The following is a 17,387-nucleotide window of genomic DNA, read 5'->3' as shown; positions in this document are numbered from 1 at the left end:
CAAGTGTTGACCTGCTGTGTGGCCTTCAACAAGCTGTTTTCCACAGCTGTCTGTCTGTCATATTCAGGCTAGATGGTAAAGGATATCTTTTGCTGCCACACAAATAATAATAAATCCAGAAAATGTTACAGAAATCTTTGAAAGAACACAGAAGCTGTACATGCTGGTTTTATAGTTTGGTTTCCATGGCAGCCTCCTATGTGAATATATTTTAATTAAATAATTAATTTAGAGCTCCACCAAACTTTTAAAAGTCCTTCTTCAGAATAAAAGACATTCTAAAACATAATTATTCCAGCACAGTGAGAGCAGCAGCCTCATATATATATAACCTGGGCAAGGAACACCAAATTCACAGGCTTGCTTGAACATTAGTTTTGATCTCTGATCACTGAAATCACTCGAACCTCTCTATAGATCAGAATGAAGAGGCAGGGAGGGGAGAGGATAAACCAGACAGACAAAATGGTTCTTTTCTCAGATACCCAAATGCAGAGGCACACAGGCCAAGAGGGCACCTTACCCGATCTATTTCGCTGTCGTCGATCCCACTCAGATCTAATTCACCATCTCCTGTATTCTCGCCTGCAGAGAAGAGCACATTTTAATCAGGCAGATGTTTGTTCAAAATCTATCGCAATTCAAGTTCTACAGTAAAGTCACACTTAACGATCATCCTTCAGAGATTTGCATCCTTCTGTGTTCACTCTGGAGCTTTAACGTGTTGGTGGGTATTTTCAATGTGGGGGTACATACACACACACAGATTCACTACAATGAATTAATTTAAAATTCAGGAACCAGCACAGTCTTCTTCAGTACTAAAAATCTGTCAGACACTGCCTTTTCTTCCCCATTTTAATTTACAGCCACAAATGTTCAGCAAGAAGCTGGGAAAACCAGTTTAAAAAGATGACCATTTTTCTTTCATCGTATCATGAATTTCTGTGTCTGAGCCTATAGATTAACAATTTATCAGTAAATTATGACTTAGAAAATATTTTCTGTTTTCACAGAAGCAGCATGGACCAGTGAATAACACATCATTCCAACAGCCATACCATCGCTTTCTTCTTGATTCCGATCTGTCATCATTTGAACCACTTACCTTAGACCAGTTCTGCAAAAAGATGTGTATTAGCTTTTCTATCTGTAAAATGGGAATTATTAAAACATTTCCAAATTTTAGAATAACTTTTAAAAGCTGTGGAAGGGTCTAGATAAATGTTAAACAATAATGACTTTCTGTAATTACAGTTTCACTATAATTTTTCAAGCTTTGTATTTATTAAGACTTCTTCTGAAAACAAATTTTTTAATATTTTATCCATTAAAAGGCATAACAGCACAGAACTGAGGCTTAATTTGGGACTGGCACAGTGTACAGCAGCAAAACCTGATTTTCCACATCACATTAATGTACAGTAGTAATACACTATTAATGTAGTCCAGGTAGAGAAGAAAACAAATTATTCAACAAAGACTTATGCTGCGGAATGAAGCAATCTTCTTGGTCATCCTCATTACGTCTAATCAAGACAAGAGATGACCTAACCAGTTTACTTGCAGGAAAAATAAATAAATTTCCAACAGTCTGCGTTAACAAATTAAAACCAAAACGGTGCAGCACAGCTTGGCATCTCCACAGTTCCAGTCCTGGGGATGAGCCTCCTCACAAACCAAGACCTCGGAATGGTTTGATTCCCCAGTCTGGTGCCTCCTCACGGATCAGAGCTCCGGAGCAGCGCGGCGCTGGACCGGCAGAGGGGAAGGCAGCTTCCAACGGCAGGTTATGACAATGTGGAGCCTTGAGGCTTGAGGAGACCAAAGGGTGAAGACAAGCAAAGGTAGGAATTACAAGCATTCCCAGAAGACACAAATGATGTTCTGCTTGGCAAAACTCAAGTGTTTAAGCCTGTTACCTGAAGTTTGTGAAATGACAAGGCTGGGAATCCAACCAAAACACCTGGTTAGGAATAAAGGCTGAGCTTCTTGAGGTGGTGCAAAGGGTCTGGCTGCTCAACTCAACATTTACTGGTATCTGGCACCGAGCGGTTACAAATGCCTTTTCAAAATCCATCAAAACAACCAACAGGAAGTTTTAAACTTTCCATACCAAGTCACGTGCAAAATAGGTTTCACCCCAAAGAAAATGCCCTGTCACAAGGAACAGCATTACACTGTGCTTTGATTTTTTTTTTCTGAGATTGCCTAATAAATGTGATACCAACTTTACCAATTCAGAAAATCTGATGCTGATATGATTGAAAAGGCCTTAAGGAACATTTCTCATTGCCGTCACATTTAGAAATTAATTAAACTTCAGTCCCAGGCACCATGTTTACTTTACTTTACTTTTTCCCAAAAATTATTTTTAAAGTGTAAAAGATATATAATTGTTCAGCACGTATGCTTCTCTTCTGGTCTGAGCAGAACCAGAAGAGCAGAACCTTTTGCACCAGGGCCACCAGCTACTCGTGCGGGCACCCTGCTACCAGGCAGGCAGGGATGTGACCCAAGGACACAGCAAAGCACACCCTGGCTCGAGGCTGGAGAGGAAAAGTAAGCTGACAAAAATACATCATGGTGGTTTGCTGCATCTTTAATATAACTCACTAGAATTTTAAGCAAACCGTAATCATGCAAAGCGCAGAGAGGATAAACCAGACAGACAAAATGCCGCATCACCCACGGGAGTCCGGAGGATACTACAAAACAGCACTACAGATCCCACCTGCTGAAGCTGAGACACAAATTTCCAGTGAGCAAAATACTTAAATATTCACTGAGGAAAGGAGTTAATACTGTAGTCTAGTGTCTGAGATGCCTTCCCAGGAGATTGTCCACCTGGGTCCAAGGAAAGTTTCATTACACAAAATAAAACAGCTTGACAGCAGAGTGTAAGGGTGTGCCCAGGTCAGAATAACCTGACTTCTAGGTCAGAAGGAGTTTGTGCAGAAATGGGACTCAAACTGAGTCTCCTGTATTCTGGATAAGTACTTTAACTGCCAAGTTGTAGGACAAAAGGGGGGATGGCCTCTCCCTTCATTGAATTATCTACCTTTTGTTTCCTCAAGGTTTCGGGGGAAGAAACCCCAACTTTCAATTTTGTTTATCTGGGCAAATAAAGGATTGGGTTTCTTTTCCATATTCATTGCACCAGATAAACTAAAATGACAACTATCTACACAGACTTGGAATTAGGGACAAAGAAAAAAAGGAGCAAACCTCAAAAATTACTCATGAGTTCTGAAAACTGTGGACTAGAAAATTCAAAATTTTGAAGTGGTGACATAACTACTTACATCACTACCCAACTTTACATAAAATTACATCCCAAAATTATTTGTTGTAAATACTGCCACAGCATGTTAAGAGCAATAAAAATATCCCACTGAAATCAAGCCGTCACTGCTTTTATTCATCATTAAACACCTCTCTCCTCCTATACCCTGCTATATTTTTGGATCAGAGATTTAAAATTTAATATGTCACAGTACAGTAGATGTCTGTTCGCTTATACAGCCCTAACAGGCCAGACTGAAAATGATGTAATTTCAGGCACCACGAACAATTTCACATGTCGTTTTAAATACAAGTTGTTACTGAATTAGGTGCCAGGTTTTTTTCACTGGATCAATTAGCAATGGGGAGGGAAAACTCATTCTCCAACTGGTAAATTGCAGAGAAGAATCCAGAAGCAAGTTATATGTAATAAGCATTTCTTAGACCCCGTAACAGCAGTACAGGGAGTAATTGCAGGATATCCTTCTGCCTGCAAGTCATCCTCTTTCCTGCCAAGGCGATAGGCATTCATTAAATGCAAGGGGCTTTTCAGAAGAGAAGGTGCCTCCAAATCCTGAGTTTAACACTTTTACTGAGAAAAAAAAAATAATATTTTGTTACAGAATGTCAATTCAAAACAGAATACATCCGTTTTGATCTGAAAATTTCCATGGCAATCGTTTCCAACAGGAGTAGACCCTACCAGCCATAAATATCCATCTGCTCGATGTTATACAGCTCACTACAGGGCATGGAAAGTAAACCCCTTGCTTTTTTATATACCAGAAAGATCTTCCCAGCTGCTAAACTTTTCAAAACAATTTCTAAATGATCATTTTCTCTTTTAATAAAAGGGTCAAAATGAAATATTCGATGAAGTAAAAACACAGATGTGGCCAACATCTGGTTCAACCTCTTAAAAGCTTCTTTAAAAGCAGTAGTGTCACGTGGCACAGCTCTTAGACATTGTGGATTTCTTCTGTTAAGAAAAACAACCACTTTACTGCAGGGCACAGGCAAAAAATAAGTTGGGCGTTAAAAACCACCCCACCCCCCAGCCCAACAAATCCAGTTCTTAAATGAAAGTACCATCAGGAAGACAGTAGAGCAAAGCAGCAAGGAGCAACCTACTCCATCTTCACCTAACCTCTCCATGGCAGGAGGAGGAGGATGGGCACTTCTAGAGTTTTCCATCAAGGTCCTGAATCAACTACATTCATGCCACTTAAAACCATCAGTCACCCAGCCAGCTCCCCCAATATTTAAAAATAAAAACCCCCAAAAGCCCTTTCTCTACAGCCTTTTAATGCCTTTCCAACCGACTCTAGTAGATGCAAGGGCTACAATCAGACACTGGGGATTAGGTTTGTAAACCTGTAGGATTATTTACTGTTCTTGTCATTACTAAATGCATGCTAAACCCTCTTTTAACACACCGTCTCCCCCTCTCCCTACCTCTGTGCAGCTAGTTAAATGTATACATAGCACGCTATTATGGGGATTTATTACGGAAGAATCATTCCAGCCGATATATTTTAAACCCCACATTTTTAAAAACAGCCATGTGAAGAATGTGTTTTTCTGTTTCTATTACAGGAGGCAGCACTATTTATTGCTCTGCCCAGATAAGAGGATTTCCTTACAGACAGAAATGGAGGCTGAACACTTCCCAGGAAATCCTCTGGAGCAGATATAATAGAAGGCACTTGGTGCTCTGGTCCCATGCAGAAAATACACCCTCAGTCGCACTGTTTTGTAGCAGTTAAAGAGCTGAAAGAGTTTAAACAAAGAACCCTTCCATCTATTCAGAATAAAACCAGACACTAAGCACCCCCAGCATTTAAGAAAAACTTCAGGGCTAAAGCACTACAAAATCTGAAAATAGTTGGGAGAGGCTTTTTCACTAACAAAAATCCTTAAGCAACAAACCAAACGACCTGAGCCTGGGGCATCAGAAATAGTGGGATTGACTGTTGCTCTCCAGGGAGGGATTAAAACCAAGGGGAGCCACAGAAAGCTCCCGCAGATCGTTGGAGGAACCCGATGGGGCAGAAATGCTTTGGCAGCTAAATCTGATCAGCAGTGCCGGTGCCACTTCGGCAGCTGTGAGGAGCACCGAGGGACGGTGGAAGCTTAGAGTCAAAAAAGGCACTGCACAACCGCACCAGAATATAATTGATTAGCTGATCAGAGGGGACAAGAACCCATCTGGAGGGGAAGATAACCGATTTACAGAGGGGCGTGAAGAGAACAGTCATTAAACGTGGGTAACGGGAGGGGAGCGGCAGCGGCGCAAGTGCCGTAGCGATCAGGTAGGGAAGAGAAATGGATGTGAAAATGCTGCAGCAGCAGCAGCGCAGCACGAAGTGCAGCGTAGGGGGATCGATGGGTGCACAAACGAACCCACCACACATCACGGCGTGCGCAGAGTCCGCCGTGCTGCACGAGCAGGGTACGCTGCGAATTTTAGTAATATGGGGCGAGGAGCCTCCAGAGCAGGCTGGGAGGTGATCTTGGCAGTTTTCAACTGTTGCCGATCTCACTGCTCTGGATAAGGCGTCTCTTTGTGCAATCCCAGCCGGCCCCACCGTGCCTCCATCCCACAGCACAGACCCAACGGCTGCCAAGGGCTCTGCTTCCCTCCAGTCACCTTTGGCAACGACATCATGTGTCGTCATAACAGAAGTACAACACAAAACCAAGACGTAAGGACAGAGCAAAATTGATTGCACTTACTGACAAAATAAGGTCACAAAAATGCATGACGTGCATCTTCATATTTAAGTGAGAACGTTTTTTATTTTACTGTACCTGAAGCCACCTTGAAAATTACAGCCTACTCCTTCACAGTGCCACTTCGACACCAGGATTTAGGTCTGACGGCATACGGAGCACACGAGGCCATGCATACAGCAGAAAGATAAATGAAGTCTGTCACTTTATTATTTCCTTCTGCCAAGGCAAGGTTACGGGGTCCTCTCCAGCCGAAGCCAAGTTTCCAGCCTGCTAGCTCCCTCAGAGAAAGCAAACACACCACGCCACACAGAGTGAGGCCCCTTCTTCCCAGAAACCTTTGTTCCTGCTGACAAGGGATGGTGGGAGGCATCGCCGGCCGGCGCCGGGCTGCCCGGCAGCACCAGAACACACAGCCCTGGCCCTGCAAAGCGCCCACCAGCCGACTCCACGTGCTGGGACTGTAGAAGTACAGAGACAAAGCCTAAAAAGGTGCAAAGGAAGAGCAAAGAGGGAATCGAATAAAACCACAGAAATTCCATGTATCGACTACATAATCTACTACGGCCAGCATGAGAGAGCGGCTGTGCAAGCTCAGCCTGCTCAGAAGCAGGGATGTACAAGCTCATTAGCTCTTTCCCTACCCTCATCTGCTGAAAATAGGACCTTCTCACAGAGCAAAGAGGAACAAGAACTGGGACCATCCCCGGCTGGTTCGCAGTCACTGCATCAGGCTTGTCCACATTGCTGTAGGCAGAAGGAGATTCTCGTACAAGATTATCCCTTAAACCCACACAGAAGTACAAACCCACCTTTATTAAGTGCCTGCATCTCTATTTCCTCACACTGAGATTCAAGCTCCGGGTGTTATATCTGTCCTCCAGCAGCTGACTGACACCCAAGAGCCTTCCCACATTAGCCACCTTCGTAGGGCGGTCACAGAACAATTATCCCATCACAGGAACAGAATTTCAAATTTGTGTGCTTAATGGTATATGAGAATGAATTACGAGAAAAGATTTTCCTACAGTCAATCATCTCTCAAAGAACTTTTCTTAAGATACAGAACACATTTTTTATAAACTAAATTTCAATTTGGAAAAAAAAAAAAACAGCAACAACCCTGCTGCTTTTCTGGCAGCACATCCATACTGAAACAAATGCTATTGTTTCACCTCACAATCCACAGAGAATTGAACCAAACCACATCCATGCATTTTATATCCAGTTAAAGGTAACGCCACTAGTCTCATAGACATGGAAACTTGTTAACTTAAACACTAATTAATCAGAAAAACAATTAATCACTCCATTCTTTCCAGAAATTCTCCCGTGCAATATATATGTTTTTTAAAGCAGGTAGTACAAAAATAGGCCAGCAATAAACAATGCTATTCTCATTCTGAAGATTTTTCTTTAAAGGTAAGCTCATGCTTATTGAACTACATAGCAATATGAAAAAGCCCTTAAGAAAAAAATCCTTTCAACCTCCCAAAATAAATACAGCTGAAAGTTAAGCTTTTGAACTGAAGAACATCTTGACACTGTCCTCAAAACCAGCAGCAGATGTTCCTCTTGTGGAATAACGTTCATGTTTCCCCCCCAACACCCTTTGAAAATAGTGAAAAAGAGCATCCTTTATGCAACCTACTTGATGCAACTCATCATTCTTTTTTAAGCTCACAACCCTGCTGCCATGACCAACTGCTCAGAGGACGGCTGCTCTCAACAATATGGCAAAAGCTATTTTTTTACTGATGAAACCCATAACCGTCAGGGATTGACTTGACAAATACTCACCTGGAAACACACTAATTAGCTACCACAAATGACGTTTTTCAGCGCCAAAGCCCAGAAATGGTACAAGCTCCCATGCGCAGACACAAGTCTTCTCCAACTCATGATTTCTGCATCTAGCAATGCCAAGACCAATCACAGAGCTCCAGCCAGAGGTGCAACACACTCGCATCTCAGTGCTCATCCACATATTTATCCCCTCCTGCCTGAGTAGTTATGAGCTGAAAAGTTTTTAAAATGGAGACTATAAAGAGAGATTTCCCCTACTTATTGCTCTGATCATCTGATAACCAATTCCCCGCAGTATTTTCCTCCTTTGCCTTTTATGCTGTTCTTGGCATCTTTTCTCTCCTCTCCCTTCCCCCATCCTTCCTTCTTTTTGGTGCCTTCTGGCCTGTATTTTCTGCATTTTTTAAAATCTCTGCAGGGGTATCCAACAGTAACAGTTTATATAAAGGGAGAGGCCAGGGAGAAGAACTGACCAGCATCTTAATCAGTTCCCCTCCCCAAACCCCGCAAGTGCAAAGTGCTGCCATATCTCTTACAGAGGGCGAGGGCTGTACAACGCCCTGGAGAGCCAACAGCAAAGGCAGCCGGGCTCAGATCAGGCTCCAGCTCACTTTCTCTGGGCTGCCAGACCACTATGTAAAACAGCAAGAGCACTTTACACCCAAGCCAGCCATAAAGGGAACAGCTGGTTTAATTTTTAAGTGCTGAAGCATCATTTCTGCAACTGCAGCTTGCCGGTTAAGTAGCCAGGTCTTGCTGTGGGCGCTAAATGCTCTGCTGTCCGTCCCTGCAAGCTCAGGATCCTTGCCTGGCTGGTGCTCAGTCACCCCAGCAGAAGGACATATGTTTTATTGAGAAGTAAATCTACTCCTGTAATGTGCCGCCCTCCCCACACCAAATAAAATGAGACGGGGAGCTCTGAACTATGGAGAACTTAAAAGCAGATCCTAGAATTTTGCTTGGATTATTTTTATCTACATTTTTTACAATCGTGAATCAATTTCTGTCCCACCAACAAAAGATTTTACATGTATACAGCCATACATACACACGTTTTTAAGCCAAAGAGACACAAGAAAAATTTGGGGAGATTCACAATACATAATTTTTAAGGCTAATTTGACTGATTGGAACTCCAAAGCAAAGCTAACCTATTTCGCTAGGACATCACTGAAAAGTCATGGTTGGCTCAGATGATGGCCCCAAAATTAGAGCAATTTTACTTTAGCAGAAGTACAACCAATTGAACTGCCATGCTAACCAGAGCCCAGCTTAACTCCAACACATCTCTGGCCACATCAGAGTTACCACGCTTACCCTTGCACTCCCACCCCACAGCTCCCCACCTCCAGGACAGGGACACAGGCTAGTGCTGGGCATCCAAAGGCCACCTGGCCTAAGTCAGCTCTCCCACTAAAGAAGCAGTCTTCCTCTTGCTCCCAGAACTGTGGTCTGGACCAAAGAGCTGCTCCAGGTTATGAACATTTAGCAAAATAACTCACCCAGCAACGTGAGAAAGAGGAACAAGTTGAACTTTCCACTTACAGTTTTCTTCTAATCACCCTTACCATCTCTTGCCAAAGGTGGGCTAACTTCTACCCTCTCCTCTGAGGTCCAGAGCTGGTCTATGGTAGATATGGTGATAAACTCAGCACCAGCCACCCGAAGCCACCTGGACTACAGAAGTTCTTCAGCAGGCAATTACTGGCATCAAGACATCACAATATAGTGTATGAAATTATACACCTGAGTTTTTATTTAGAGGAAAAAAATTCAATTTGTATCCTGGCCACTTATTGCACTGTCTGGGTGGGCTGAATGGTGAGAAGCTGTTAAGTGAAAGAAAATTATCAGGTAAGAATTTCTCATTTTGTTACCCAGCTTCTTCCTTCTTTGCTAATGAGAAATAGCAAGCAGGGAATTACAGAGATGAAGAAAGGAAAAAAGAAGATAAAAGTTAATTCTTATTATTTATTATTACCGTGGTAGAATAACAGGCAAGAGCAGAAGTTCCCCTGCAAAAAGCAAAAGCTTTGTAAACAAAGCGGTTAGGTGGGAACCTGGCCCAAAGGAGATCCACCTCTATGTGGTGGATGGGGGCTGGATTCAGAGCAGCTACCAGGCAGTGTTTTGTGCTGCCAGGACTACCAGAGGCATGGAGTTGGGAGAGATCACACACGTAAGGTCCTGACTTGTTCCGAGATCAGGACCACTGTTGGGGTTTACAAACCTGGAAGTAGGAGACATGGGTTTGACTTCTTAAAAGGCAGCAGCTACAGAAATGCTGATCCACATTAAGAACATCACTGCATTATGCAACAGATGGCCACAGCCAGCACAGATCATGCTGTTAAATAAAAATCATGGAGGTTGGGCCCTTTCATGTTAGATGAAGTGCTATCTTTTTTTCTCTGACCATACCTAATGGCTGAGAAACAGGTAGGTAGTAGAGTACTTCACTGTCTCTCTCTTGACCCAAACAGATCTCATGTATAAGCTCACATGCTCCAGGGACCAGGGCACTTCTGCACCAATTTGGGAAACTATATGAAGCATATAAGGATCTCTGCAAAGTACAGGCATTGCTTGGGTGGCTTCAGGTGACAATGGAACACAGCAAGCTCACTTGGTCACCTGGCCAAACTGCAGCACAATCCTGCTGCAGACAGCACACGTACTGCAGCAAACTCCTGGAGAAGGCATGCATTTGCTGCTCCTCTGCCCAGATGTTTTAGGGACTGCAGCAAACATTTTCCCAGATGAGCAGTAGACAGTGGTGAAGGATTTTAACATTTTGCCTGCAGCAGCTCCGAGGCCCCAGTGCCTTGGCATTTGGATAGACTGAACCATAAGCGCAGCATAATTAGCATGTGTACTCCATATGCTTGAGATTCATCATTACAGCACTGGAATGCCCTCTGACACCACAACTTTCCAAAAGAAGAAAGTTGTGGAGAAGTTCCGGGAGAATAATTCATCTTATTCTCCAGGAAGAGTGGAAAAAGGCACTTCCGTGCTCAGGAGGTTTCAGTGAAGCTGGAGAAATAACCTTTTCCCGACAAAGCCCAGCAGCGTGATTCACCTATAAATAATAGAGCTGGTTTCAAAGACGGCCTTTCAAGCTAATGGCTATCAGAAAGGCCAGCCATATGCTTGTACAACCTGTCATTCTGATTAATCTCAACATCTGACTTGTATATAAAGTTTATATAGTAACAGGACTATATTTAATATGTCATTTTAGCTAGGTTATGTATTGCTCATTTTACAGTTTCTCACCAATCTGCCAGTCTTCTCCACATTACAGGCACACAAAGGACCCTGTTTAAATGTTGCTTAGACGCAGAGTGAAGTGAAGACTTTGGAAAGATTTTAGTAAGTCTTGAAAACCAGATAGAGTAGTAACACATTTTAAAGAGAGCACTGGAAAAGATAAGGTCCCACATCCACATGTAATTAATTCTTTATTTATATATATTAGGCCTCTACTTAACACGTATTGCAGAGGCAAGAACAAAGTCACAAATCATGGCTCAGTCTCACGTACACTAAAAGGATTCATGACTCCTTCTGCCATGCACCCGTTTTATTTTACAGCAGATGGCATAGTATTAAAGTTGTTCTTCTTTAATTAACTGAACGACGACACTTTCCCATGAAGCTTAATCTAAGTTCACATAACATACTGTATTATGGCACCAATTCTCAGAAACACCACTACATGTCCACAGCCCATTTGGAGAAAGGGATGTGCATTTCATGTATCAATTAATTTAAAAACATTCAGCATTACATGAAATATTCTCTGAAATCGGGGGTATTTATTTTGAATTAACTAAACCAAAGTTATCTTCTGAAAACAAGCTCTGGATAATTTTTTACTATTTCATTACAAAATGAAACCCAACTCACCAGATCATCATTTCAAATTCAGACCTACTGACCTTTCCTATGAAATGGATATTTATATTTTATTTATTTTACTTCTTTAGATAAGACTAGGATGGACTGTTCTTTATTATGTTAGTTTTAACTAGGTAAACTCTTTCCACAGCAGACTTAAGCATCATTAACTGTGCAGTGAAATACAGGCAGAATAATGGGCTAACAGAAGGGAATGATGAGAGAAGAGCTAGCAAGGTGCACAGACAAAAGCCCTGTCTCCTGAAAGAGTAAGATTTTAAATCTTACTAGCAAGATAAAGCAGAGAATACTGAAGTCCAGACAAAACACTCCCATGATATTCCCTTCACGCCATCAAAATCAACATAAAAATCTTTAAATGCTAAATTAAAGCCAAGCAAAGGAACATTACTGTCAACGACTGCCAACTGAAATGAATGATCTGGGTTGAAAGCGTTTGCTGACGTAGCTAGAAGATGCCACAGAGACTTGAGGGCTGTGGCAGCAAACTGGTCTGTGAAATAGCTTCCCACCTCCTGCTGAGATGAACCAGGCACGTGGACAACTCTGCCATTGCCCCCAGAGACCACGGAGATGAAGCTGGAGCCATGCTACACAAGGGCCTTTTGGGAGCAGGACCAACTGCACCCTCACTCTAAACTGGGCGTAACAGACTCAAGATAAGGCCAAGTCATTATTTCTGGCAAGCAACAGCAGAGAACCTGTGACATTTGGCCTTTGCCCAGAAGAGATTTGCAAGTCGATGAAAGCACTTTATAGCTAGAACAGCACTGACAGGCAGCCAGCACAACTGTGCCAAGGGATCCATAGCCACTGGCATCACCCTGGGGAATCCAAGGAAGGAGCACCAGGAGGCTGTGCCAGAGGCTGCAGAGGCAGGGATCCCAACGGCTGCATACACAAAAGTCTAATTCTCAAGGTGTTGCTCAGTTGCTACCAAGAGACAATTTCATCACTGTGGTGACACTGCAAGCAAACAGCTCGACTGACCAAAATGACTGCACGTCTACCAGCCATGAAAACTTATATATTATGGTATTCCACATTTTACCCAAAAGAAGAGGACAGATTTGAACAACACAAAGTCATCTAACCTACAGCCTTAATTGTTCTGGCACTTAAAAAAAAGAAAGTAAACAAGAACAACAATTTCAGGCTTTCGTGTTATTTTTAGACACTACATTTTTCTCCATATCCTAGTAAAATTAAAAGTATAAATCTTTGGATGCAGCAAGGAGAATGAGGAAGACTGCCAAATTTCAGGGAATCACCAATTAATATAATAACAATTAATTCAGAAGAGTAACTACATAACACGATAAGGTTTCCTGTGCGTTCTGTCCAAGTGACTACTTAAAAAAATCTGTTAAGCAAAAAAATAAAATAAAAAAATGGTTTGGTTTTTTTTTTTTCCTACATTAGCAGCATTGCAAACTCATGCTGGTATTTAAAAGTCAGTCTGGACTCTCCCTAGTTAAACATCCTCATTATCATAAACATTCCACAATTGGAAATTACTTTTTGTGACGCTTACGCCAAAAAGAAAATAGCTGTATTGCATCTTCAGAACCAAAAGTAGTAAAATGTAATAAACATTCGTCTTTGTCAGTGGCTCTGCAAACCAATCTGTTTGGCACTTAGGTGCCATTTTTACACAGTTGCTTTATTACTACATAATTATTGATGGATCATCCAAGTGCTCTCTCAAGGAAGACTGTTCTTAAAAATGAGCTTGTTAAAAGTTTAAGTGTAAACCTTAGGAGAAAAAACAGCAGCGAGATTTCATATGATATAAACTTTTAAAGACAAAAAAAAATTAGAGGGACAGTTTCAAAAAATGTTACGATTGAGGCAGGCATGAAATTGAAGCAGACAAGAAACTTTAATGTGATAGAAAGAAAGAATTGGGGACATCTGTACCGAGAATAACTTGTAAGTAGCAGGAGGAATTATCAATCTAGTGATGTGCCAGCTCTCTGCATTTCAATTGCTTTACAGGCCATACCATAAAAATTGTTTGCAATGAAAGCAGTATGAAGAATTCCTAGATTTTATTGCTCCCAGTGATACTCTACCCAGTTTGTGTGTGTACACCAATTGTATCCTTTCAAGTACAGAACTGTTTCATATTAGTACCTGTTTAAATTACTTGCCCACAAACATCGTTCCGTTTTCAAAATGTCTCACTATTAAATTTTCTGTTTCAGTCAAAGTATTTCAAGAGTTTTTATCAAGCTTTCAAAGGCAAGAAAGTTTGATGTGAGCTTTCAGAAAGTCAAGGTAAAGCAATACCTTAAATTTAAAAGAAGGCTTTTTCAGGAGAGAATTCGGTGTACCTTTTTTTTTTAATTCCCTCCCCACCTTGTTAAACCAAACTTCTTCACTGCTCACAGATTTCTAAGGGTTGCATTTCTAGAGCTGAACTTCAAGCATCAACCTTACTCCCAGTACAAAGACCCTGCACATAAAATTAACTTGGGCAACAGCACATTTGAAATTGCCCATTCCTGTTGACCGATAGATCGTAAAACTTCTCCAGCACTAATACCTCAGTGGAGTCATGAATGTCGCTCTCAGCCTCCAAAATGTATCTTCTTTACCACGGCAAAGGTATGGTACAAACTACTCCTCCAAGCCCAGGTGAAGTGGGGGAGCTGGTTGCTGCCCCCAGTGACTCAGCCCCGTGCTGCCTCCCGCCTGCTGCTGTCAGGTCAGGGCGTCACTGCCTAACGTGTGTCTGGCAAAATGACCCTGTCATTAAAAATGGCTGCAGGAGCCTGTGACAGTTTTGACAGACCCGGGTGAGAGAGGCAACTACACGTGCAGTTACGCCAGCAGATAAGAGGGGGATGAGCCAGCAAGGTGAGAGACACTTCTTAACCTCAGCCAGCAGCACCCACAATAACATATCCCAACACACCTGCTCCAACTGAAGGCCAAATTCAACCAGGTCAGCGTAAAACAGGGATTTTATCTTTGCTCTTGGAGAAGAACTTAGCACAGGAGCTCTGTGTTGGTTCTGCAGCAGCTACAGAGCCCTGAGACAATGGTGGTAGCATGGAAAGCAGTACTCCCACTAAGCATAAAAAATTTGGTCTTGAAGTGCAAAGAGAGCCTTCATGGAAAAGCAACTTCTCACTGAAGTATGTTTTATTTAATAGAAAACATTGATGGAATACAATACCACCAACAAGTGACACAATTTCATGCTGATATGGATGTTGCTAAATTGCAATACATGATTTCTATGGTAATGTGGATTTGCATATTTTACCTTTAGCAGGAAATTAGTATGGACCATTAAGCATAACTTCCCAAATCAGTCATTCACTTTGTTCCTATATAAGTGTTAACGGTTTGGTCACAGAGCACTGTTTTACTTCCATCCCATCTGTGAGCACATGGTGGCTTCCCCACCGTAACTAAATCAAACACGGCATTTAGGTAGTGAATTTGCTGAAAAATGGTATCCATCCACCCAGTGCACAGCTGTTTACTTCTGGCTTCTGTGTTTACACCTATCTCAAGAGCCCTGTTTCTTGCTCTGAATTTCTTTCGTGGTACTACTTAACCTCATTATTTACTTTCTCTCATTTCATATTCATTTCCTCACTTCTGCTGCACAGTTGTGAATGTCCATGTCTTTCATCACAGAAAACAATTTCTTCAGTCTTAGGTGTACACACGTTTCAATATGAAAGCTGAGCCTTACCATAACCTGTTGATTTTAAAAGAAAGTATTTTCTGCTTCCTTTTAGCAAAACTTGGCTGCAAAAAATCCCTAGAATCAAATTTTTGCAATTCCTCCCCCTAATTTGCAACTACTCCTGACAGAGCCTGCCAGCACCTCCTCGTCCAGCCACCTCAGACACTCTTGACCCAACACTGTCCACACAATCCTAGATAAAAGATCACAATTTTTGTTATAAATAACCAATCCAAATCTGGTCTTACCTGCCAGTTCCTACGGAATTGTAGCACTGTAACTAATGGACACCAAAACCTCTAAATGCACTTTTTCAGCCCTACTGAATGCATTCTGGTGAGTGCACATGAAAAAAAAAAAAAAAAAAATTGAAAAGCTGAAGACTACAGTAGCCTCGTGTTGACAGGTCACTCTAATCCCAGGTCAAAGCAGGTCAAAGCAGACTCTAGATTTGGCTGCTTTGATTATAATTGCTTACAAGGTAAAAAATAAACAGCAATTATCTCATTGTCATACAAGAAAGAAGACCTATAAATGAACCAATCCTAAAGTAACATTGAAAAACAAATTATTTCAAAAGCAATCACGAGTAGTAAAATTCAGTTTCCAAAATTGTTTTAATTGCCAACAGTTCCAACATTAACATTACTCCTCTATTGGATAATACATTCATTTTAGTTATGAAAGCATTTAGCAAACCAAAAATGTCAATCTACAATTATACAAGGCTAAATTCATGACTCTCTTCATCAACACTTTGTAGCGTCATATCCGAAATTCCTAATTACAAGGGTCATCCTCACAAGCCACAGTCCAACCCATGAGTACACATCTTGACTACTATGACAGTCCCACAGATTTCAGACCAACAAGTAAAACAGATCAAGTGTGGAGGGCGGTGTGATGAAGTTAATCCTTAAGAGGACGTAGAAATTAATTTTTCAGACTAAATTCAAAACTACTGAACAGAAGTAAAACAACACACTGCTACACAAAAATATTAAAATCCTGCAGAAGTGGCATTCCATTTCAAGGGTTTACTTTTGTGGATTTTCAGTTTGCAGATATTGCTTTTACCAGCCAAACCTGTACCGCAAGAAAATAAAGTACTAAATGGAGGATTATTTTAGCTTTTTCAGAAGACGCAAGACAAACGCGAAGTGGTCAGGATCCACCACAGTACTGCACATGAATTTATATCATCATATTAAACCCAAAGTAGCCAAGTGTCACACATCTGCCTGTACTGTATTCCCTTCTTCCAAGGGCACGTCTCGTAGCTCCTTGACCTAGGTTAGTAAGTCTTTATTCTCAATAACAACTGAGACCATGAAGAGTCCCTGAACTGAACCCAGGCCTCCACTCCTGACATTTCAGATGCTGTGATGAATTCCTCAAATAACATCCTCCTGAGCAGCCAGCTTTCCATGCAAATTTAACATCCTCTCTGTAGTCTCCACGTATTTCACTTTCCGCAGCTCTCTAATGAACAATTTCAGTTTTCAGTTGAGTCTTCCGGTGAAAGACTTTTCTTCCTTTTTAGCAGAAGGGCAGGGCAGGAATGTCCATTTCTTCTGCAAACTGGCCACCTAACCAAGTAACTGTGAGCATTTAATTGGCTCAAATTCTGGCAGGTGCAGAAAAGAAAGTATCCTATAATTCTCATGATAGCAGGGAGGTTTTTAGCCAGGTTTCCTATGTGCCTGTAGGTGTTTGCATCGTCACCCCCAACACTACCTCTGCGAGTCTTGTTTTAAACCAGTCTATTTCAACAAAGGTTTAGGAGTGGGGTAGGGATCCCTTAGATGGTTACGTTTTCAGAGGTTACTTGAGAATCACCTCCCAGAAAGACCAAAGCAATTATAAATGTCCCTGAAAGTATCTCCCACACAGAGAACCAACATCTTTTCAGATGCTAGGGAGTGCAGACAGG

At 41.7% G+C, this 17,387-nt stretch overlaps 1 protein-coding gene across 4 annotated transcripts in view; it reads right to left on the bottom strand.

The window, feature by feature from the left end:
• The window catches only part of BRF1 (BRF1 general transcription factor IIIB subunit), a 176,941-nt gene that overhangs the window by 48,147 nt on the left and 111,407 nt on the right, over window positions 1–17,387 (bottom strand). For all 4 annotated transcript variants that reach the window (XR_012633819.1, XM_074908855.1, XM_074908856.1 and 1 more), the window contains one exon: window positions 524–585. Coding sequence is in view for 3 of the 4 variants with exons in the window: in XM_074908855.1 (XP_074764956.1) it covers window positions 524–585 (62 nt within the window). In the remaining variant the exon portion in view is untranslated. The remainder of the gene's footprint in view (window positions 1–523; window positions 586–17,387) is intronic.

This window comes from Athene noctua, chromosome 6, assembly GCF_965140245.1.
Source record: "Athene noctua chromosome 6, bAthNoc1.hap1.1, whole genome shotgun sequence".
In the NCBI taxonomy this organism is placed as follows: domain Eukaryota; kingdom Metazoa; phylum Chordata; class Aves; order Strigiformes; family Strigidae; genus Athene; species Athene noctua.
The sequence above is the reverse complement of the archived record's forward strand: the minus strand, read 5'-3'. Positions and strand labels throughout refer to the sequence as shown.